The 23,701-nt window shown below is 37.3% G+C and overlaps 1 protein-coding gene across 2 annotated transcripts; it reads left to right on the top strand.

Annotated features, from left to right (window-relative positions):
- The first annotated feature begins 587 nt into the window (after window positions 1-587).
- On the top strand, window positions 588-20,118 carry LOC124172816 (zinc finger protein 260-like). 2 transcript variants are annotated; one of them, XM_046552304.1, is made up of 3 exons: window positions 588-708; window positions 15,130-15,202; window positions 17,700-20,118. In XM_046552304.1, the coding sequence occupies exons 1-3, from the start codon at window positions 601-603 to the stop codon at window positions 19,496-19,498; spliced, it is 1,980 nt and encodes a 659-aa protein (XP_046408260.1). In that variant the 5' UTR covers window positions 588-600; the 3' UTR covers window positions 19,499-20,118. The 2 variants fall into 2 exon arrangements, 1 of the variants encoding a protein (XP_046408260.1); XR_006868282.1 differs by lacking the exons at window positions 15,130-15,202; window positions 17,700-20,118 and adding an exon at window positions 4,427-4,518 and having other exon boundaries at window positions 622-708.
- Window positions 20,119-23,701: the final 3,583 nt, after the last annotated feature.

Here is a 23,701-nt window from a genome sequence, read left to right as displayed (position 1 = left end):
ATAAACGTTGCGGATCGATCTTTGTCGTGCATGTTGTGTTCGTAAGATTTATAATCATGTCAGAAATTGTTGAAAATATTCTCAGCCCATGCTATTGAGTGGTGAAATGTCTCTCAGGCGACTGTTGTTTGTTGTTGGCGTCGTTGGTCCTTTCATTGAGCATAATAATCATAGGCATTTTCAATTTCAAACATCAACGTAGTGAATGTAGTTTCCTTGTGAGATTTTGAGATCTTTGTCAGTGAGTAGATGATGTCTTTGACGATATAACTGATTTCAACAGTGAATGAGATTTTGAAGTGAAAACATGAGTCGCACCAGCGGAATTTTCACGGAATCTTCAGGAAGGAATTGCAGACTTTGTATGAAAAATCATGAATATTATTATAACATATTCACTTCGAATGTGGCATGCAATATAGCTGTAAAGGATGCCCTACATGATTTAGTCGGCTTACATGTGAGTGGCATATCAAATGCAATCGATCTTCTTTGGTGCTTACTTCATTTTGTTTTTTCCAAGATAATTACGACTTCTGTTGACGTATAATTTGTTTATTAATGTCTCAGATTGCTGTGGGAGATGGCCTGCCCACTACCATGTGTCCACTGTGTTTGAAGAAACTTACGGAATTCAGTGTCTTCAAAAAGATTTGTATAGAATCAGACGCCGTTCTTAGAAAAAGTTTGCAGAGTAATTGTTGCAGGGTGAGTACTTTTCCTTTTTTCTTATTTGATGACTGGCGTAGTATAGGTATGGCACAGTTAAAGGTGACACTCTTCGGTTTTTGTCGACAGCAGTAGGAATCTAGAAAGATAAATTTTGCGGACTGAAATAGTTATGGTATGAAGTTTTGAGGATAAACTCTATATTGTAATCGATTAACTTCTTGGTGACTCAATCGGAGAAATATAATGTTGTAGAACTACCGGTGGCCATTTAATCGAATGCTAACTAAAAAGGTACTTCGATTAACGATCAAAAGATAATTTAGCATACATTTTGTTAATCTACAATGAAAGGGTACATGAAAGGCCCTAGTCCATGGTACACGGAGAAGTGTAATAAGTCCAAAATCCCATAAACGGTTTCTCCCGATATGTGAGCCCTTGGCAAGATGCTATTAATGTTGCAGTTGGTTTTTCAGTGTCAAAGACTGAAGACATGTCGTCTTCTGGCAAAACTTAGTGTTAAAAGACAATAATATTCAGGGAAGAATGGGATTCAAATTCACCATTTATCAACGTAGAAAGGCAATCCACACACTTGGCTCTGGGTCATCCCATTTCAAATCAACCAGGCCACGACACCCACTGACTCGGATTTTCTTGAAACTTGCCATGGTCACACATTCTGGTATAATTAGAATTTGTGTACAATTTTAACCTCCAGTTGTCAATTGTTGATGAAATATTCACTGCATGAATGACTTCATGATTATCGTGGGATCATTATGGACCACTTAGCTTTGGAAAAAAACGCGCCTTGTCATCTCACAGGAATGGAGTTACGGATGAAAATAAAAATCACCATGTGTTGCACGTTGCGGCACTCAAGGGGTCACTCCCAAATTGGGATTGCTCATATTTCATTAATATTTGAAAATTGGAGGCAAATATTGTACACAATTTCTAATTATACCAGGATGGATGACCATGGAAAGTATCTGGAAAATCTGAGTCATTGGGTGTCATTTGGTCAAAATATTGGTTGATTTGACATGGAATGTCTCCTCTACCATACTCCTTGTTTTAAGAACAAAGAATTCCCTGACCTATGCTGCTAAATAATAAAATGTGAGAGAACTTGAAAATAGTTTGTTGATCGGTTGCTAAACACAGTCCCGAGTGAATGCAAACATTTAATATTTCTTTTTGCTGACCTCTCCTTTAGGTTTAACTATGATCTTATGAGGCTAAGGTTATGTTCAACTAAAAACATATTAGCAAAATTTGATAAATTGGTTGTTTATTTTCAAGTCATCTTGCATGAATAGATGGTAGGTACAATGAAGGGGTAGCGATTTACTACACTGAATAATACTTTCATACGGTAAGTGACGAACTTGTGTCGTTTCTATTATGAAGCGATTATTCTCACTTCATAGTACACACTCAAATGACTGAATCATTGTTGGTTGAGATTGCATGATTATATATTGCGGCAAATGCGGAACGCTGCTTTGGGAGTTCCTGGAATATTCCCAATTTTCTCTATTGCCTGTTGTGGCAGATATTGCGCCACAAAGGCAAGATTTGGCAAAGTATTAGAAATTTATTTTAGTGCACAAAAATTATCCATGAAAATATTTTTATCAAAAATGTAAAATTAGAAAGAAATCAGGAATTTTGATGTGATGTATCTTTTCTATAGCTGATTAGTTAATTTGTAAATACTATTTTCCAATATTTGAATATAATTTTAATATTCACATCAATTTTGATTGATTACATCACAAAATATATGGCTAAATATATAGATAAGATTCATTCCTGCTCATGCCTTTTATGAAATTATTTGTTTCTTTAAATAATTTAATAGATGAACACTATTCTGTTTTAAAAGTGCATCATAATTTGTGAAAGTATTCTATTAATATTATTGTTAACAAGTTTATTTTATATATTATGTTAAATTATATTGTGGTTTAAGTTTAAATATGACCTTAGTATTAATAAGTTACCTGTACCTTAGTTGTTACCATTGTGGGGAAATACATTTTTTTAGGTACTGAGATGCTTATCCTACATAACAGCCTTAAAAATCTTGGCTAAGGATATGGTGTGCAAAGGGTTACCCAGGAATTATACCGGGCCAGATTCTTCAACTCAATTTTCTATGAACCAGTTGCCCAGGTGCCCTGATGACGATGGACAACTTGTTCATCGAAACTTTGGCTGATTGTTAGATGGAGTTGGATAACCTGACCCAGTGGAATTCCCGAGTAACGTTACACAGTACTATACTCTGGGAAAACCTGTGATAATTCTTTATATGCTATGCATGCCTGGCAGGTTTATTGAATTCTTAATTTTTCTTGGGCTACCAATTTGAAGGGTGTGTACGGAACGGAGCAAATAATAATCAGATGGTACAATGCCTGTGGAATTTGACTGATGCGTTCAGCCTTTGTTTTACAGTGTTTCCAAATAGGTTTTCATGTTAAATGTTTTAGGTTTTCTTACATTAGGTCAAGCATTTTATGCTGTGGAATCACTGTAGAATCATTGGGAACCCAAGTTTCTTGCTTAATATTAAATTCCCAACACATGCAATCACTAGGAAATGGCTTGGTGGGTAACTCCAACTAAAAAGCAAACTCTTCTTGAGTTTGGTGTTGATCTTCCTCAAGAAATGTCTCCAATAATGTTTCTTTGAAGGTGTTGGGTCTTCCTTCACATGGACAGTTGTCATCATTGAAATGACCGTCGTTGCAGCAGTGATACCAATCATGTCATATTGTCTCTCTTAGATCAGCATCTTGGTTAAAGTAATAGGGCTCTTGATGCACTATATCCCGTTTTATGTTAATGAGAGAAAAAAATCAACTGCTCATGCTAATGATGGTTAATTAGCTCAAACCCAGAAATTTTCTCACAACACTGGTGATGATGCTACTAATATTTCAAAATCGACATCTGTCAGTACTATATCCATCTATTAACTAACAGCAAGAACTTTGTTTAGAGGGTAATACATAATTGTTGCATGATTGTTTTTGCAAAATTTTAAGGATAATAATATCAGGGTTATTTAATAACAGTTTTATGAACTGGTTTTGTAAGAGAAGATGATTATGAGGTATCTTTTCTTTCTACATAACCCAGTATTGCAATGAGTATTCTCTTCCAGAGTTAATATTTAAATGTTAGCAGAAGGCCTAGAACGTAATAAATACATTGACATTATGTTCACCATGTTTATTCCTCTACTTATCTTTCAAGAAAAGAATAAATGGACATTTCAGCCTATTAGAAGCCACTTATACAAAAATGATGACTTCAGAAGAAAGAATCAGAAGTATAAGAATCAGAAACTGTCATTTTATTATCTGAACGGCAAAAATTTTAAATCCTCATTCTCTACTTTGATTTCGTGTAATTTGAAAAAAAAACTGAAAATGATACCGCTGGATGATCCCCATTCTCTATCGTATATTTTGCTGTGAAGGACCAGCTACTATGGTCCCAAATAAATTTTAAAAAGGCACTGCAGTAACTCAGAATATTAGGGATCTACCTGCGAGAATTTGTTTCATTCAGAAAGATAGATTTTCAGTGATTGATTAACAGGTATGCAGACACCACTCTATTTTTATATGAAAGCATGGACAGTATGTTGAACATCCTTCTTCATATTGCTTAAGAGCATCCCATATATGTATTTTTAAGGAGATAATTGTTTTTTCTATTACTTTTTCTGCAGAGTTTTAAAGAACGAGGGGCAGGTGATGAAAATTTGGGGCCTTCTGTGGAGACTAAGGGCTGCATTCAAGATGTGATTGAAAACAATTCACAGCTCACTTGCTTATCCCAAACCACTGAAATATACCTTCCTGTGCCAGACTTGGTACTGCCCAGGGACAATGAGTTGGTATGTTATGTTCTCGTACACAGTGAAACCTGATTTGAACCACATTCATTTGTACAAATTTCTTGGTTCTATAAGGAAGAGAGGATGCCTGTTATAAAAATGAGGAAATTTATGGGAAGTTACAGTAATGCCATTGTCAGTTGAGGTATTTTCCGGTTGTAATGTATGAGGCAGAAAGCTGAACCACACTAATATTTTCCTGTCAATATCACTTGTACAACACCGGAAATCCTCTGATAGAAATTTCTTGTATCTGATGGAGTAGTTTTGTTGATAACAGTGTGAAATGTCTGTTCAAGCCATTTGTCTTTGCTATAACTGGGCTGTGTCTCATTATTGCACTCTCTTTGTTTTAAGCCACCTTCCTCCTTAATTTCAATGAAGGATCCAGCGATAACTGTTGTGGCACCTCTTTATAAGCCTGTGTAAGAAAAAATAAAGACAATTCAATGTACAGTGGAACCTCGATCTATCATTCCAGCTGTTTTACCTCTGCTCTAAGTGACCAAAAATCTCATTCGAACCGCATGCCCTTTGTGAAATAACTCCCCCTCCCTAGATGAACGTTGATATTCTGGAGTTTGATCTGTGAGTGGCAAGAATCTCATGATTACATTGGCCAGCTGGAGTGGTCTCAAGCAAAAGAGGATTTTTTATTATCAAATTAGGCTCTTAATGTTTTCCTTGTATTGAGTGAAGCCCATTATTCTCTCCTAGTTTCATGTGAAAGACAAGGACGAAGGTAACCTTAGTGAAGGGAATTATCCTGTGCTGTACACATCAGATCCAGCAGGAATTTCAACTGATGTGTCAGATCCATTAGCCACTGATGAATTGGTGAGTTTACTTGTGCCTTGTACTTTTCTATTTTTCTACTGCACAATATCATTCCTTTGTGGAATATTCCCAGCACCTCTCAGCAGAAACGTAAAGCATTCTCCCTCACCTGATCAATGATGACCAACTACAGAATAGATTTCATGAGTGAGTCATTAAAAATTAATTATTCGTAATAATGAACGGTGTTTTTTGCTAAAGTGACACTTTAAATTAGTTTACTAAGCAAGTGAGCACACTGTCTTCACATTGGTGAGCAGTTGTTGTTCTTCTGATAATATAACACAGTTTTCACTTCTGTTCATGACAGAGTAGATGGGTGATTAGAAATTGAGAGTTAAGCGGAGTACTGTTGAGTTTGGAACAGTTTAATAGCAAGACCATGACATCATGATGCAGCTGCTAGCCCGGTCTGACAACATAGCTCGTTCCTTATGAGAGATTGATATTCACAGGAATCAGATCAGATTTGGATATTTTCATGAAAGTCAACAGGGTTTTATGACAAGGTCTAGGGATTTGTCCTTCTTTACCACTTTTGTATGGGGTGTTGTACGTTTTGCAATTCAAATGGATTACCAAAAGACATCAAAAGTTAGTTACATGAACTAATTTTTGTATACCTTCACTCAATTTTCTGCTGCTGTTGTTCATAGTCTTGAGAACCTTCCACTATGAATTTAATATTTTGCTTATTGTTAGATATTTATTAGGCATTTTTGGACACACTCATCTTATCTTTCATTCCTGGCATAAGGCAGGAATACCCATCATTTTGATAAAATGACTGAACTGAGTCCACAGTAGTTTGTTCTATGTTTTTGCCCCTCCTTGGATATGGTATAGCATTCCATATTCACTAACATTAAATATGGTGGCTACTTTTTTCATGCTCCATGACTCCGCCCAATCTAACAGAGATCTATATGAGTGGGCTTACGGTATACCCGGCGGTCCAGTCATCAGCCATCTTGATGTATTAGAATTTCAGGGAACGGCAGACATCCATTTTTCTTTTTCTCCATTGTGAACTCGATTTTGTGGTTTTTTCTATTCATGTAATGGAGGTTTACTGTTGGGCCTTCGGCCCATCTGGCCAAACAATGAATGTGTCATTCATGTAGCGGTTTCAGTACGTAGGCTGTTGCTGGTCACTGGGTTGTCTTCTCCTCAAAATCCTCCATTAAAAATGTGCTATGGATGCAGTGATGTTTAGACTATATCCAATGTGGATGCCTTCCAGCTGCTCAAAGAATTTTCCATCTTTTGTGAAGTATGTTGTTATCAATACCGGAAGAAATAGTTCTACAATATTGATTTAGAAGGGCATGCTCAGGAGCTGAAGCATGTGTCCAAAGGAAATCCTTTGTTGGGATAGGTACAGAGGGTCAAAGCTCATCATGATGTCACTCTTTTGTTGACCATGCAGATGAATTGTTGGTCCATCACTCAATGCCCTGAGGACGATGGCAGAGCTAGCCATTGAAACGTTGACTCTGGCTGAACAGCTCACCTGATGACAAGGCCGTAGCCAGAAAATATTTTTGGGGAGGTTTATGGAATAATATACAAACATAAAATATACATATTTGTTGTAAACCCTTAAAGGAAAATATAAAAATATTATTATAAAATTGAATTTAGCCTTTCAGCTTTTTTTTGCAGCGACCAAATGAATTAACTCCTTGGTGTCGATGTCAATTCTGCGGTCCCTCAGGAGGCCCATAAGTCACCTACCTATCTTCTAATTCACAGCACTATTATTTCACACACTGCACTACAACCACGCACACTGCACCTACAAATTCGCTTAGACAATTATTAACTTAAGTCGCATTGGACTACTAGATGTCCCTGCGCAGCTATGTAATATCGTCATGTGAGCACCAAGCGAGCATAAAGTATCTATTTAATTTTTTTCATTTTGGGGGGGATAAATTCCCCTTGATCCCCGCCCTGGCTACGGCCTTGCCTGATGAGAATGAATTATTTGTTAATTTTAATGTAGATGCCTTGTTTACCACTTTTACTTTCTGCACAGATCATCAAAGAAGAGGAGGCAGCCAATGACAATGCGGGATCTTCCGCTAGCGCAAAAGAATGTATTCGAGATACGATTGAAGAAACTTCACAGTTTGCATGCTCCGTTCAAATGACTGAAATATACATTCCCATGCAAGACGGCCAATTACCCAGAGCCAATATTGTGGTAAGTTTTATTCTCATCAAGGAGTAGCATGGCCTTTATTTGAGTAAAATTCCTAGTTGTATGACAAAATTAGGATTGCGTTGAGTATATGTATGCATTTGTATGGGAAGTCACCCTCAAATGTGAGAGATTCTGTTGTGCAACTTTTCCAGTTGTAAAATATATTGCGAAACCATTGAGTTCTTTATCTATTTTCATGTAAGTCAATCTTTTTTGTACAACATCACTATTCTTCCGACAGAAAAGTGTTTCATTCCATTGAGTACTCGAGTGGTGAACTTTATTTTGTCTACTTTCAAGGTAAAAGTCTTGGTATGTCAGGAAGCCTAAACACGAATCTTTTTCACCCGATTAGATCCTTGTAGTACAATCCTGCTAATCTTCTCATAGAAAGGTGGTGCTTCCCATTCCTTAAATAATATTTTGCTCTGGTTGAAACCTTGCATCTCTATTAATTCTATTGTTTGAGAGTCCTATTCCAATCACCTCTTTGTTAAGCAGATTCCAATACCCATCTGCATAGATGAAAAATATGGCTTCGTTAATCAGAATGGCATAATTGTGTGCGATACAGTGGCTGGCTACTGTAGATCCCTCAAGGTATCGAAGTCTTGTGCAACGTTTGTGCTCTGATATATTGGTTTCAATAGTTCTCTCAGTTTCACCAATCTGTATGTCTCCACACTCATGAGGCATGTGAAAGTAGTCGCCAGAGGTCTTTAACCTTCATATGGATTCGCTGCACCTTAGCGGTGCTTGTGGTTTTAAAAGTGGTGTAAAAATTTTCCATTCCGATGGATCATTTTGAAATTTTCAGTAGTCTATTTTTTATTCTTCATCTAGATATATAATTTTGTTTGCAAAGTGTTGACAGTTTACATTTTATTTGCTTCTAATGAAAAAGATGCGTCATTGGATTTAAGGCACCGAGGCAGCACCGAGAATTTCATGGTCGCTACATTGGGAATTGCACTCATAATGTTAATGCCAAAGCAAATATGTTCCATAGGAAATGCTATAATATATTTATAATCATATTATTTAATTTTTTAAACCTTATAGACAAAATGAGATTGTTTAACAAAAGGAAAATATTGCAATACAAATTTTGCTTTCTCTTTTATCTAAGAATCATAATGTTCGCCTCATTATAATGTTCATTGAAAGAACTTTATCTTTTCATAAGAATTATTCATAGAAACTCTTGGCTTGCCAAAGTTGTTTTTTTCCATGGCATCCGACTTAGTTTTGCTTGGGCACCTTTTCCGCTCCGCATCTACTTACCTGCCATGGTGATAGTCACCTTTTGGTATATCCTGTGGTTACTATGTTTAGAATTATGCCAAGCAGCAATTCAGCAAGCAGAGAGTAGGCACCTATTCCTTCTCCCCTTCCACCTGTAACCCATATTTCAAAGAAGTTATTTTGTTGGATTTCCTACCAATCCAGGAGTAAAACCTCATCTGGTGCACTCCCACGCATCAAATTTACCCGTCCATCACTAAAGAAACGTCCTCAGTGAGGGAATGTGGCTCCGCATTATAAAATAAAACACCGGCTCTTCTAGTTCCACCTCCAAAGCAGCATTGGGTTCTTTCACACGTCTCGTATTATCCCATATTCTTTATATTTCAAAACCCATAAGACTTTACTTTTTTGAAATGCAGGATGTTAGCTCCCAGAATATTCATAATATTTGACTTGATTGCCGTAATCCTGTAAAAATCACGAAAGTAACACTCGTCTCTTCTCACTTCACCTACACCAGTCCAATTATTAATGTTTAATAACTTAGCCTTCAGTATATGCTGCAAAGATATTATATATGGGTGGACGCAGTGAAGCAAAATAATATCACATGGGCATAAACGAATTCTATGAGATCCTAATATTTAGTATTTAGATACATAAAAATATAAACATTAAAAAGCGGATTTTTCCTGCATTGCATATCATAAAAAATATATAATATACCATTGCACAAAAATTTTAAACTTTCATTTGAAAATAACAGACACAGGGAACAGAAATAGATAGCATTACGGTAAAAAATGGAAAAGAATGCAGCGTTCAAGTTTTTTGTTATAACTTCCACAATAATGAGTTAAATCTGGCAAAACACTGTGAGAAATAAAGATAATAGATGTACAGTAGACTCTCGTTAATACGAACAACGTTATTACGAAGTACTCGTTTTTACAAAGAAAATCGTTGGTCTCAACGACAAAGGCCTATCCTGGCTATAGGAAAAGAAACGTTATTGCGAAATTTTCGTTTTTACGATATTACGAACCTCAGTCCCGGTCCTGGCGGTTACAAAATGAACTTTATTACGAAGTTCCACGCATAAGCTACGGCATTTAGATCGATATTCACTACGATAAGTTTTAATAATCATGCAACGTTTAAGTTGTCCTCGTGTACTGTGACCAAGAGCGTCATTTATGGTTATTTCTTCACCATTCGCGAAACGTTATACAATAAGCTTCATTCCTGGGGAATCATGGTGACAGACTCATTACAGCTCGTCAGTTCGATCTACAGTTAGTTCTCTTCCTACGCACATTCGATTTACGAACTTTCAGGTATGACAACATTCAAAAATTTCAAATTTGGAATTTGGCGCCTTTTGATTTGGCCGTTGATACGCCATGCGGCGTAGAGGAAATCGTACTCTGGGCATAATCTGAACAAAGTATCATTCATTCCGGTGTGAAGTTAGGAACTGGTTTTTCCGACGATTCCTGAAAGAATCGTTCATACAAACTTCGTTATTACGAACCTCTGGATTTTCGGTCCTGTAAACTTCGTAATAACGATAGTCTACTGTATTTACCATTTTCAATAGAAAACTTGTAAATAAACGCTAACATTGAAAGAAATTTACAAAAAAATGAAACTCCATCTCTGCAGCACCGTAAATCCAGTGACGTAGCTAAATTCGTAAATCCATATGAGGGTTAAACTCTGCACTTTGGCCCCATTGATTGATTGTCTCAATGTTTCCATTTTTACGAAATGCATGACAATTTTCCAGAAATAGTGGAAAGAAATGAAACAGCAAAAAGAGAATTGGTGTCAAGACCACCAGCATCTTTCGCCAACATTGAAAATGTTGAAACATCTAGGTTGGTGAAGCTGGAAGAACAAAATATGCAACCCCTGGGTTGCCAGGCGACGATGTTTGCTTGCTGTTGCTGAGTCAGCAAGTGTATTAACCCTTTCTCTGCCATGGGGCCAATATATCTGCCCTCGCTGGTTGAGCGAAAAATGTCAGGGGCCAATTTATCGGCCCTAATGGGGAGCATGCACAATTTTTTTTAAGTACTAGAATAAGAAGGCCTCTACCTCAAATGTACTTGCCGAAATTTCGCCTATGAATAATGCTTCTCAGCTGAGTTATGAGTCTTTAAAAATTGATCTTCATTGGCTGCTTGAAAACACAACGTCATCGGAGCGTGACGTCATGGCACGGTATCCACTTATGACACACTGAGGAAGTGGATAGAAAATCGATCTACGAGGGTTCAAATGCAAATTTGGCGAAAATAATTGCTGTTGTAATGACAAAATGCAGACTGTGAATATTTTGGGTTGCCAAGGCGTTGTTGAAATAAATAAAGGGGATTGTTTGGGGAGATTTGGAATGAAAAAAAATTAGCCACCATAAAGAAATCGAGCGAAAGTAAACTGAGGTATTTTGCTTTCTTAAATCCCTATTGAGTCAATTTGTCCTTTTAGGAACTACTACACAGCTCGATGAAGATATTTACTTCGATATCTTGCATTCAAGGCTCTACCACTCTACTCTTTTAGCGAAGTGAAATGTGTACCGTGCGATGATGTAAGTAGGCGTTTCAGGCCACGTGACTTCAAGCGATATTCGAGCATTTTTAATTAGCAATTATTGACGTTAGCAGAGTACTAGGAGAGTTTTGACTCATATATTTGGACTCGTGAGAAAATTTTCTATTCAATGAGACTAACTAGCATGATGAACAAATTTCATGCATGTTCCCTATTATTTCACTTTTTTCCTGATTGTGGCCTTTTCAATGGCTGTAATTTATGTAAACCCCCATAATCTATCTATGGCTATAAGATGTAAATATATCTTAAGAATTGGGAAAAAAATCTATAGGCATTAAATAAAATTGAGTAGCTGTAATTTTTTTTTAAATCTGAAATGATGCTAATTTCAGAAAATAGCCTTGGCAGTCTTCGTACATCCCACTTGAAATTGGCTGGCAGTGAAAGGGTTAAGTTTGGTCATAAGAATCTCATGCATCCACAGTTTCGACCAGCATGAGTGGTCTCTGGAATTTGACATGGTTCTATTATTATGGATTAGAGATGTTATAATTATTATATAGCTTTTATTGAGTGACACTCAACATTCCCTTTTAGTTTAATGAGAAAGAGGAGAAGGAAGAGCTCCTCAATGAGGAGAATTATCCTGCATTTATCTCACCGAATGCGGTTGGCACCTCAAGTGATGCTGTAGACCCCCTGGAAGTTGATGACGAGGTAAGTGCACTTTTACCATGTTAAGTTTTTCTGTCTCAAAAATTCATTCCTCTCTGGAACTTTCCTGACATCATTTAGTAGAAGCACTCATTTTTTGTCTCACATGGTAATGTAATCTGTCCCTTTTGTTCATTACCTACATGTTTGAATTTTGCTCCTTAAAAAAGCAATGAAATGCATTTATTTGCTGATGATAATGTCATAAATATATCAAACTAGTATTTGCTCTGACTTTTAAATTCTGCGTTTGGAGTTGAATAATGTTTATCTGGGGAGAAAAGAGGGGGGCATGGGAGTGTTAAAGTGACCTTGGGTTACTCTGGAAACGATCCTCGCTCTCTTTTACTTCTATGACACTTTATTCTTCGCACTTATGCAAACGGGACTCTCCAGCCCGAACACTCTCCATGTCCCTCGGCTCACTCGACTCAACCGTCCTTACGGCTTCTCGACGCGTCCCCTCGAGCCACCTCAGTTGGTTCACGGTCACCTCTTCAGGTGGCAGCATCTCCCGGGGGGGGCACGCTGCCTGGCGGCGTAACAGGATTTAATCTGAGTAAATCCCACTTAACTCATGGGGCTGGGTCTGTGAAAACTTTGCATGGTTGGCACTTGAAGGAACATGCATCCTTTGGAAAAATGGGGATTGAGCTTCTACGGCCTCAATGGATTAAGGAAGAAAAGGAATTTCTCAAATGGCCGTATAATTCTCCCTGCTCGTCCACCTTGCAAGTCGAAAAATTTTGCTGCGTTGGTGTGCGGGAAGGGGGAGAAATTCCCTGCAGGGACCAAACACCAGCCTCTCAACCGGAAATCCCAAACTACACACACACTCAAACAACACGTGTGTTTTCCTCGTCCCCTTGCCGAAATCCCCCCGACGACGCTCTTTTGGAGCAAACCTTTTCTCCCGGAACATTGAAGCCATCCACAGGTGAGTGACTGCTTATTGAGTGAATGTGTTTCCACAGATCACTGGCTGTCTTTAACAGGCCCATCCTGTGAAGATTCCCGGTTTTCTGTGGAGCAAGAATCCTTAGCGGAGGTCCCTACAGCCCCCACAAAGGATCTTGTTGTGTATGTTTGAGTGAGTGATTGTGTGAGAGTGTGTTGTTTGGGCTTTCCGGTTGAGAGGCTGGTGTTTGGTCCCTGCGGGGAATTTCTCCCCCTTCCCGCACACCAACGCAGCAAAATTTTTCGACTTGCAAGGTGGACGAGCAGGGAGAATTATACGGCCATTTGAGAAATTCCTTTTCTTCCTTAATGCATCCTTTGCATTCACAGTACCAAGAGCTGACTAGGACAGGTGTGAACAGAATAGAGTTTTGAAGCAGTAGTTCCACTCCAGTGGCCATTCAATCCCAAGGAAAAACTTCATTACTCTACCAATAACTTAACTTTTCCTCCTTCAAAATCTCCTCCTTTCTGCTGAAGCTTCGTTGGTGTGCATTATCACTCTTATTGTTTCAAAATGATAATTTCATTTTTCTCTTCATACCTTCAGCTATTAATGGCCACACCAACATTGCCTACCATAATCTGGTAGTAGCATAAAAAATACTGTTATATGTATAGGTAACCAATCGGGTAGTTTCCTTCATCGTAGAAAAGGAAAGGCATTGGTGAAATTCATTACCCACCATTAGTGAATTCATAATATACTAATTATTTTGTTATAGAAATTCCAATTTAGACGTATGGAAATGGTCCATTTTAACCTGATTTGAAAAAGGCTAGATTGGCACCCATGCGATGCCAATCCATGTGAAATCACTGGGACCTAGTTTTTATATGAGTAGGTAGGAGTTTTACAATGTCTGAGATTACCAATGCATGCACGAGGCACAGAGCTCAGGAAAACATGTCTTAATGATCACCAATAAAACTGCCTATGGTTGTAAAGTTTCCTTCGTTTGATAAGGTACTAATAATCCTTATTCAAGCCAAGCACTATCTGCTAGCAGGGTACTCTGCTACCTGCTAGCAGCCTGCATCACCACAGCTCACATATCATCGCCGCAAGGCCACCTCACACGATGGCAGTGGGAACCAGAATGAATTCACGTGGGTTTTTCCCATCATTCATACTTAGCTGTCACATTTTTGCGCACTTGAAAATTTTCACTTCATTTAATCCCGAAAAATAGATATTGTCATATAAAAATATAAAGTGTTAAATGCGTACTCTAGAGGTAATAATCTTTCGATTCAGGCAATAAAAAAATAATAGGAAACCACCCTATTCCTGGTCAGATGATGGTGTAGGTCTAAGGTGGTACTGACCATGGTTAAGACCGCGGTTGGGTGAACAATTAAGTGAATGATTTTCTTAAATAAATATAGCGTCTCCTAGTTGTATCAAGGACCAAAACAAGAATTGTTGCTTCGTTTACACAGATATTTACTTTGCAAAAGGATTGCCCTGTGCCAAAATATAGCCTTTATTCTTTGCAGCACAGGAATTTTTACTGTTGAATAAAAATTTTTGGGCTATGTCACGCATCAATTACTGGGATGGCCCAACATAACCGACCGATTCTGGTCGCTTTCTCAAGGGTGACGTGTACCCACAGAAGTAATGAAGAATCAGGAATTATAACCTTTGTAGGGTTGGTAATGTTATTAATGTGTATCGCTTCCATGGAGAGTGGCTAGTTTTCCATTGGGTAATGGAATTACTATGTGCTATAAAAGTAGCTCTACATTCGGTATGTATCATCAGAAAATGAAGTCAACGATAAAAATTTTATAAATGATTGCATGAATGGCATTGTATTTAAGGCACAGTTATTTAATTTAGAATGAACATTATTCAAAAACTGTCTCATTGTTGAAAGGAATTTCAAATTGTTCATTGCTGTATATGTATGGATGATAGTTCTATATTGTAAAAAAATCGTTTATTAAAATAATACTGATTCTTATGTGCATTCATGATTAATGATTTGATTCCTACTTTCAGCCTATGTTTACAGAGGACGAAAAAGTGATTGGTAATTCTGAAATGACCAATGACTCTATGACTGAGGCTATAGGTGAGTAAACTCTAGGTCTTGCAAATATATGTGCGTGGAGAGGGTGTTGTAACTTTTTTGAAGCATGAAGAACCTAAGTTAGTCATCCATGTGTAACTTTTGTTTTATTTAGTTTACAGGTCACTTAAATATGAGATAATGTTTATCTTTACATTTGTGTGGTCTGGATTTCTAATAATATGAAATGTAATGTATTATATTTGTAAATGTAATGCATTAAATGTAATGAATTATCACAATTTTCTTTAACATTTGTGTATAGTAGAAGTCCTTTTAATGTAAAATATTTTGTTCTGCTGAAGTCTATCAATATTTAACTTGTGCGACCATTGACTAGTAAAATTTCATATTTTAGTGACATATTGCATTAATGGCAGTGAAAGATTCGTATAAGATCTGATCACTAGTCCAGTCAATGAAATTTAACAAATGAGTTCTTTATGACTGGTGTTATAGACAAAAATTTCTAATTATAAATGATCCATTACGAGTGCTTAGCATGAGAAACCAGTGCCTGTGCAACTAATGGTGGTATTTGCATAAAACATGTTGGTGGAATTCAGTGAAATGACTGAATGAAATTGTTTCCGACTTCTTTTGGCAGAAATGCGATACATCCATGTTGAAATACATAACACCGGTAGTACTTTCCACCCATTTAAGCACTACTCCACCGCCTACTGTTTGCCTAGTTTTGACACGCAAATGTCATTCTGAATTCTTTCTGGCCTGTGTCTATGAAAGGAAAACGTTTTCTATGCTATGGGTAGCATGATAATATTTGAAACCTCTTCGCATGGAGTTCTTTGTTTTTGGGGTTGAGTTACCCTGGTATCCTTTTCCTTGTTATTTGGGACCCAGCCGGTTCCTTACTCCAACCACTGTAGTGGACCGTAGAACCCTTTCTTAGCACGAATCCACATTCAACTCATTGCATTGCTAGTGCATTTTTTACCAAATATTGCAAATGATTTTCAAAAATTTACTCTTCTGTAAGAAATACTAAAATTATTTAGGCATTGTTGAATTATAAATGGATGTCTAGCATTAATTACAGCCAAATTAGTGAACACAAGGTACTGAGAGTGTAAGCCCAGAAGTGGTATTAGCATGTTGAATTTATAAAATTAGCTTGAAGTTTGTAATGCACAGTCTTATTGAATTATTTTTGTAGGCATGGCAACTGCTTGGTTAGGTGTAACAGTGAATCATGTCAGAAAATACTTTGTAACAGAAAGTAAGTAGATATATTATGGATTTCAGAAATAAATACAAGAAGACAAATCAATACTGCTAAGTTGTAGCACAACTCAATTTTAATAAATAGTGTGTTACAGTTTGCTGCTATTGATTAAAAAATGATAATCCCTAATATTTCAATATACTTATGTGGATCTCATCAGGAGGTTGATCAGGAAATGATTTAGATGGATACCATATTCAACCTGGAAAAATGTAATTGCTCCCTTTATGACTTATTAACTGTTATCCTCAAGCGGACAAAAGGAGGAAATTATTTAATTTTTAAGAAATTTTATTTTTTTAATCAAATTTACCTCTGATTGTTAATTACGCTTGATTCATGGTTGATGCATTCCTTTTTCGACAAAAATGTGGTGTGAATTTTTAAATAGAAATGCATGAATTGTGGCCTCTTCCATAGCACACATGATTTCAATTGCTAAGTACTTTATGAAAAATGTTTACTTATTGGTGTGAAAAGTAATATATGTAGCTGCTAAAAGTAAACTCATATTTAAAATCTGGAGCATTTTAACATTAAAGGAATTATATTTCTTAAATATTTTGATAATTGTTGTTCTCTCACGTAGAAGGATTAGGACAGCATTATATTCTCCTCAAGTATTCTCAAAAGAAAAATCTATACCATTTTAAATATTAACTTAAGGAACATTACGATGTGTATAATCCATAACCACTGAACACATGTTTTTGTATTTTAAATGGATATTGTTTAAAAGGGCATGATTTCATTTTTCTTCAGCAATCTCAAGCTTGATATGAGATAATTCTTGATGCCTGACTTTTCTTTTTGGACAAAATTGTAGTTTATTGAAATTGCCAAAAAAGACTGACTTCTGATCTACTTGCAAAGGAATGAAAGGAAAACATTATTCTCTCCTTAAGTATTCCTAAATGAAAAATTATTTGTCATTTAAAATATCAGCTTCAAGAAAATTACAATTTACATAATACAAAATTACTGAGCACACATTTGTCTTTTGAATGAACAAATTTTTATAGGGGATGATTTCATTTTTCATCAACAATTTCAATATAGTGATTATTATGATGCCTTCCTTCCCTTTTCAGACATAATCGAACCAATATTGAAATTGCCAAAAGAGAATGACACCTTATTTGTGTTTAGCAACCAGCGAAAATATTTACTAGAGGGAATAGGTTTCAATCTATCAAATGGTTTTTAAAAATTAGATCTGTGAGTCCTAGATTGTAATATGATTTTCTTTTCTAGGGCTGTCAACTCCTGACCAAGTGCTGGTTGAAACAACACCAACTTTACACCTGCTGGCAGAAAGAAATATATGGATTGACCTTAACGATGATTGTATTGGTTCATCAGCCTCAGTGACACACATTCAATCCAAGACTGTGGCATCCCCCTGTTGGGATGGAACAAATTCGAAGGATAAAGATTTGAAAGAAGGCATTGCTCATCATGCTGACAAGGTAGTGTCTAACTCAATTCCTGATGATGGACACAGTTATATGAAACTTATTCCAGCATCTAGAAACAGTGGAAAGGGAGCCACAATGACTGTTGTAGGGGAAAGAAGGGATGCACCAAATATCACAGGCAGCCTTAGGTTGATCAGAGTCAGTGAAAACAGAAGAAGTGGCATTGAGGCAGAAATGGAAAACAAAAAAGAGATGAGTTATTGCTTCATCAAAAGTCCTAGAAATGGTAAAAATTCAAACGAAAAGTTATATTATTGCTCCCACTGCAGATATGGATTCAACACCAATGATGATCTGATCAAACACATGGAAATTCATTCTGCTACCAGCAATTTGGATCTTAGTGATGAATCATCAATAGAAAAAGATGAGTCTTTCACAGTCCCCGCATCAAGAGAAGAAAGTAATAATTCTTTTGAGTCATCCACCTCTGAGACATTGATGGGATTGAAAAGGAAAAGACGAGGGGCGATGCAAAAAGTACAGGCGCCTGTGTTAGAACTCTGTGGTGGAATTGGAGAGAGGAAAACTGCGGAACGAGTGGGAAGTTCTGATGGGGATGGGAAACCATACACGCAGAAAATGTCCTCAGAGTCCACGACCTCTTGCGCGAGAAACCTCAGAAACGACGCGGTAGGAGGCGCAAAAGGAGGGCCTTTCAATTGCAGCGTCTGCAACAAGTCGTTCACTCGGAGAGGCATTCTTGGCAATCACATGCGTTCGCACAAAGAAAGAAAACGTTATCCGTGTACGATCTGCAGAAAGTCTTTCGCTTGGAAGTCTCACATAACTCAACACATGCGCACACACACGGAAGAGAAACCATTTTCATGCAGTGATTGCGCAAAGTCTTTCTCTGTTAAAGGCAACCTTATGACGCATATGCGCACCCACACGGGGGAGAAGCCCTTTTCGTGCAATTATTGCACAAAGGCTTTCGCTAGTAAGACGAAACTCATACAACATTTGCACACCCACACAGGGGAGAAGCCTTTTTCTTGCAATTATTGCGCAAAGGCTTTCAGCGCAAAGGAGAAACTCATCCTACACTTGCGTGTACACACAGGGGAGAAGCCGTTTTCCTGCAATTACTGCTCAAAGGCTTACACTGCAAAAAATGCACTCGTCCAACACATGCGTACGCACACAGGGGAGAAGCCTTTTTCGTGCAATTATTGTGCAAAGGCTTTCAGTATAAAGGAGCAACTCATCCTACACTTGCGTCTACACACAGGGGAGAAGCCCTTTTCGTGCAATTATTGCTCAAAGGCTTACACTAGAAAAAATACACTCGTCCAACACATGTATACGCACACAGGGGAGAAGCCTTTTTCGTGCAATTATTGCGCAAAGACTTTTGGTAGAAAGAACAAACTTGTTGAACACTCGCGTGTACACACAGGAGAGAAGCCTTTTTCGTGCAATCATTGCGCAAAGACTTTTGCTAGAAAGGACAAACTCGTCCAACACTCGCGTGTACACACAGGAGAGAAGTCTTTTTCGTGCAATTATTGCGCAAAGACTTTCAGCATAAAGGAGAAACTCATCCTACACACGCATACGCACACAGGATAGAAATTTTTTTCATGTTGTCACTGCACTAAATCTTTCAATAGAAAATAAAGTCTCATCGGACACTTGCGTACATACACTGGCAAGAGATCGTTTACACGCAAGATTTGCAGCAAGTCTTTCACTTCCAGTTCTTCCCTCACCAATCACATGCAAAAACACTCAGGAGAGAAACCTTTTTTGCAGAAATGCGTGAATAGTATCCGCGAATGCTAAAATACTAGAAAGTATTTGAGATCTCGAATAATTATGCTACAGGTAAAATCTCTAATGCTTTGAATTTTGTGCCATACACTGTCGCACGCACATCGTTGGTAGTTTACTCGGAAAATTGTAGAGAACTCTAGTCGTTTAGTGCATGCAGTGCCATTTACAGGCAAGTTGACGAAATACATCAAATTCGCGGATTAGAGTGGTGTAAAGAGTTCGACATGGGAACCGAAAATGATCGGGTGAAAAAATCGGAAAATCTCCACCAGGAGAACCTCAATGCGATAGTGAGATAGTAACTACATAGCACAATTCCCAAAATCCGCTACCCCCTCCATCCATCAGCCATCGGCCCCTTCTCCGATGCTTTCCTCCTCTCCAAAATCGAACAAAAGGCCCCAGCTCGCGCAGGGTTCATATTACAAAGACCATAAATGAAAAGCTTCAAAAGAAAATATCAAGTTGAAGGAGAAAAATAAAATCATGCTTCACCCTTCCCTCTTTCTCCCCACTGACCTTTTTCTGCTCACCTGCTTCAAAGTTCCCCATTTCTGGAGGTCAACTGCTGCGTGAGTTATCTTCTAACCCAAAAGGTGTCTAACAATGACTTTCGGTAATTGATATTACACCTTTAATGGATTGAAATATTAGTAATGTGTGCCTAATGTAAAAACAGAATAAGACCAAACACGACATATTTCTGACTTTATTTAAGCATTTACGTAAAGAAATAAATGCCAAATACGACGGAGACTTTGCATTCTGGCGAAACTCGATATCCTCGCAGCCGAGCTTCTGGGAAGTTGATGGGGTATTTTTTTGCAAATATATATCAAGTTACAATTTATTAGTTATGCTATAAATGTATTGTAACAGTTACAGATGAAGGGATATTTTTCCCAGGATATTTGGTTTCTCTCTGCTAGCAATTCGAATTCATCTGCTAATCTTGTGAGAACTTCCAAAGATTGACTGAAAATAACTGATGAAGAAAGTCTGGTGGAGAAGTACGTGTGTGATTTCAAATTGCCTCTGCTTGTCCGCTAGCACTTGACAGTAGGAGTCAGGGCAAAGTGATCTACTTGTTGAAAATAAGAAGTTGGATGAGGCCCAGTGTCAGATGGGCGAGCCACTGAAATGGCGATTGGTAGATAAGAGTGTATACATCAGACAGAAATCCATGGTAGCATTTTAATGCCAAGATGGCATGCAATCATTTTTTGCGAGGTGGTGTCCCCTTTGCATATTTGAAAGAGATTTAGTCAAATAAACTATATGCCCAAATTGTTTCCATCGTATTAAAATATGCCATTATTCAACTAAATTCCTGTTTGAATCCTGTAACGGAAATCACAATTAATTGCCAAAATCTTGCGTTTCCTGCTGCATAGGCCACCTAGTCAAACATTCACGCAGTCATTGTTTTTTCATCCATCCCCTAGAAAAACAATTGATCGAGGTTCCCTTGTATACCTTTATATTTATACATTCATCAAGGGAAATAAGAAGTACGTTCAATATGCCTTATGCAATTCTAGTATTTGTGGTATTCGAATATTCGAGCAATGATTTGCTATTTGAATTCGATATTCCAGATTGAGAAATCTGATATTCGACCAATCTCTACTTTTATGTGTAATAATTGCCAAAAATCTTTCACTAGTAGAAAATACAAACTAATGCTTCACTTGCGTACACATGCAGAAGAGAAATCTTTTTCATTAATTATTGTGCAAAGTCGTTCTCTCGTGAGAGAAACCTCACTGTACTCATGCGAACACAAAGACCTTATCACTGCAAAATTCGATCCGAACACTAAATGCACACATGCAGAAGTAAAACCTTTTTTGTGAAATGATTGTGCAAAGTCTTTCTCTAGGACGATCAACCTACTGGTGCACTTGCATACAAAGACACAGGAGAAACCACTCTCATGCAAGATATTCTGTAAATATTTCATTCAAGGTTCTCTCCCTCAGCAATCACATGGTATACTATTGGGATAGCAAGCCTATTCCTGATATTATGGTGCAGTCTTTTGCGTGCAGCTTTGTCTCGCATTTGCTTACACACAATGGAGAGAAATTTTATTCATGATTAATTTGCTCAGATCCTTCTCTACAAGGAGTCATACACTGGCTTGCACACACAGGTATGAAACCTTTATCCTACAGATTCAGGCTCCAGGTGCTTCACCATTTTTACCAGCTGGGTGACTTATCCATAAGGATGGTACATATAATTTTTGACACATCTGACACCTTAAGGGTATAGTGCTGATGTGAAGTTAAAATAAACGTATCAGTAGTATTGATCTTTCGCATTGTGTATTTTAGCCTCACTAATGCTACTCCAACATAAGAAACTATGTTCATGAATGTAGTCTTATGACAAACTTACTCAGTGTATTTAAGAAAATTATCATTGTGCATGGTTGCTTTACCTAAGTGAATTGGCATTCTAGGAGTTAATAATATGAGTAATCTTGGTAACTCTTACTACAATGTGCATGGTCATTTATTTATAAAATAACTGAAAACAGAAGTAAAATAATTTAAATTAAAATATGACATATTGGAAATTAATTCACTTGAAGTTTGCAATTCCATGGACATGTGACATGCACATGCATCAAATATCAGTGACAACAGTTCGTTGCAAAGAGATATAGATAGTTGGGGGAATGCAATCATCACAGAAAATTTCAAAAATAACTCTTGTGACACAAATGAACAACCTCCACATGATAGGAGACCAAAACGATCACTAAGAAAACATGCCACAGGACAGACAGGGTTACAGGATATAAGGTGATATATGTCTCACTATAGCTATGGGACAGGAAATTGAAGCAATGTTGGAGCAATAAACCATTTAGTAGAAATGAGCATGAAGTTTGGGCATCAAATCATAGAAGAAAAAAATGTGGAAGATATCAAATAATTAAGAGAGAATTAAATAATGAGGAGAAGCACTACATGTATGAATAAGTACTTCATGATGAGCCACATGAAATGCACACACTAGGTAAACTGACTTTAAATGGATGGTACTTCGTAGTTACTATCTTTAACTTATAAGTAAGAAAGTATGTGAGCGCAAACACAGTAAAGAGAGAAAAGTAATGAATTTTGATGCAACTGTAGTTGAATTTAAATCCTAACTTCCCAATAGGAGAGGTTCCTTGAGACGACCAAAATAATCTTGTGATCCAATATCTGACAAGAGGCGACACAGGCTACAGCAGTGCCACTTTGTGGGGTTTTGCCATCAGGACATCTGAGAGCTTAACAAAAGTTTTTCTAAAACATTTCACATAAGATACATCACAGTAAATAACAATTAGGTAACAGCAACATAATTAGAAATAGGTGAAATGAGATTCGGCTATTTCTTTAGTTGATTTAAGGAAGGAAGACTGCAGGAACAAAGGCATAGTTAGTTAGCTATCTTGAGATTCAGTGCATTTGAAGCCATGATCATGTTTAGGGAATGTGGAATGTGTCAAGCATGGGATGTCTCAATGGTGAACTTCTAAATTAGAAAGATTTATCTGCTGAAGTGTAGGATATTTTTTACCATCATCCTGGAACCAAATCGTCGTTTCATGTCAAGCAAAAGCAATATAAGACTTTATTCTGTGATGGAACTGTCAGTAAAATTAGGTTTTGGCAAGAGACTAATAGGTATGTAGGAAAAAGTGATTCAATTTGTGAAAGAGTGCAAGTGTTTCATTATGCAGTGGTAAGGTGAGTGTCGTGTGTTCCTCTTGTGTGGACTGCAAAGGGTAAAGACAACTTTGGAATGCTTAACTTTACTTGCTTGACAGAATATGGAGGAACACATTTCAAATTCCATGAGAAGGTAGATGATTTTATTGCAGAGAATTTCGGATGCTGCAGGGAAATTCTCCCTTTAGTGAATATACCCAAAAGTATTTGTACCATAATGAGATAAAGTATTATTCAAATTTCACTGTTTCCTTCTGAGATCGTT

The sequence above is a fragment of the Ischnura elegans genome (genome assembly GCF_921293095.1).
Source record: "Ischnura elegans chromosome 13 unlocalized genomic scaffold, ioIscEleg1.1 SUPER_13_unloc_3, whole genome shotgun sequence".
Lineage (NCBI taxonomy): Eukaryota > Metazoa > Arthropoda > Insecta > Odonata > Coenagrionidae > Ischnura > Ischnura elegans.
This window is presented reverse-complemented; position numbering and strand designations above follow the sequence as displayed.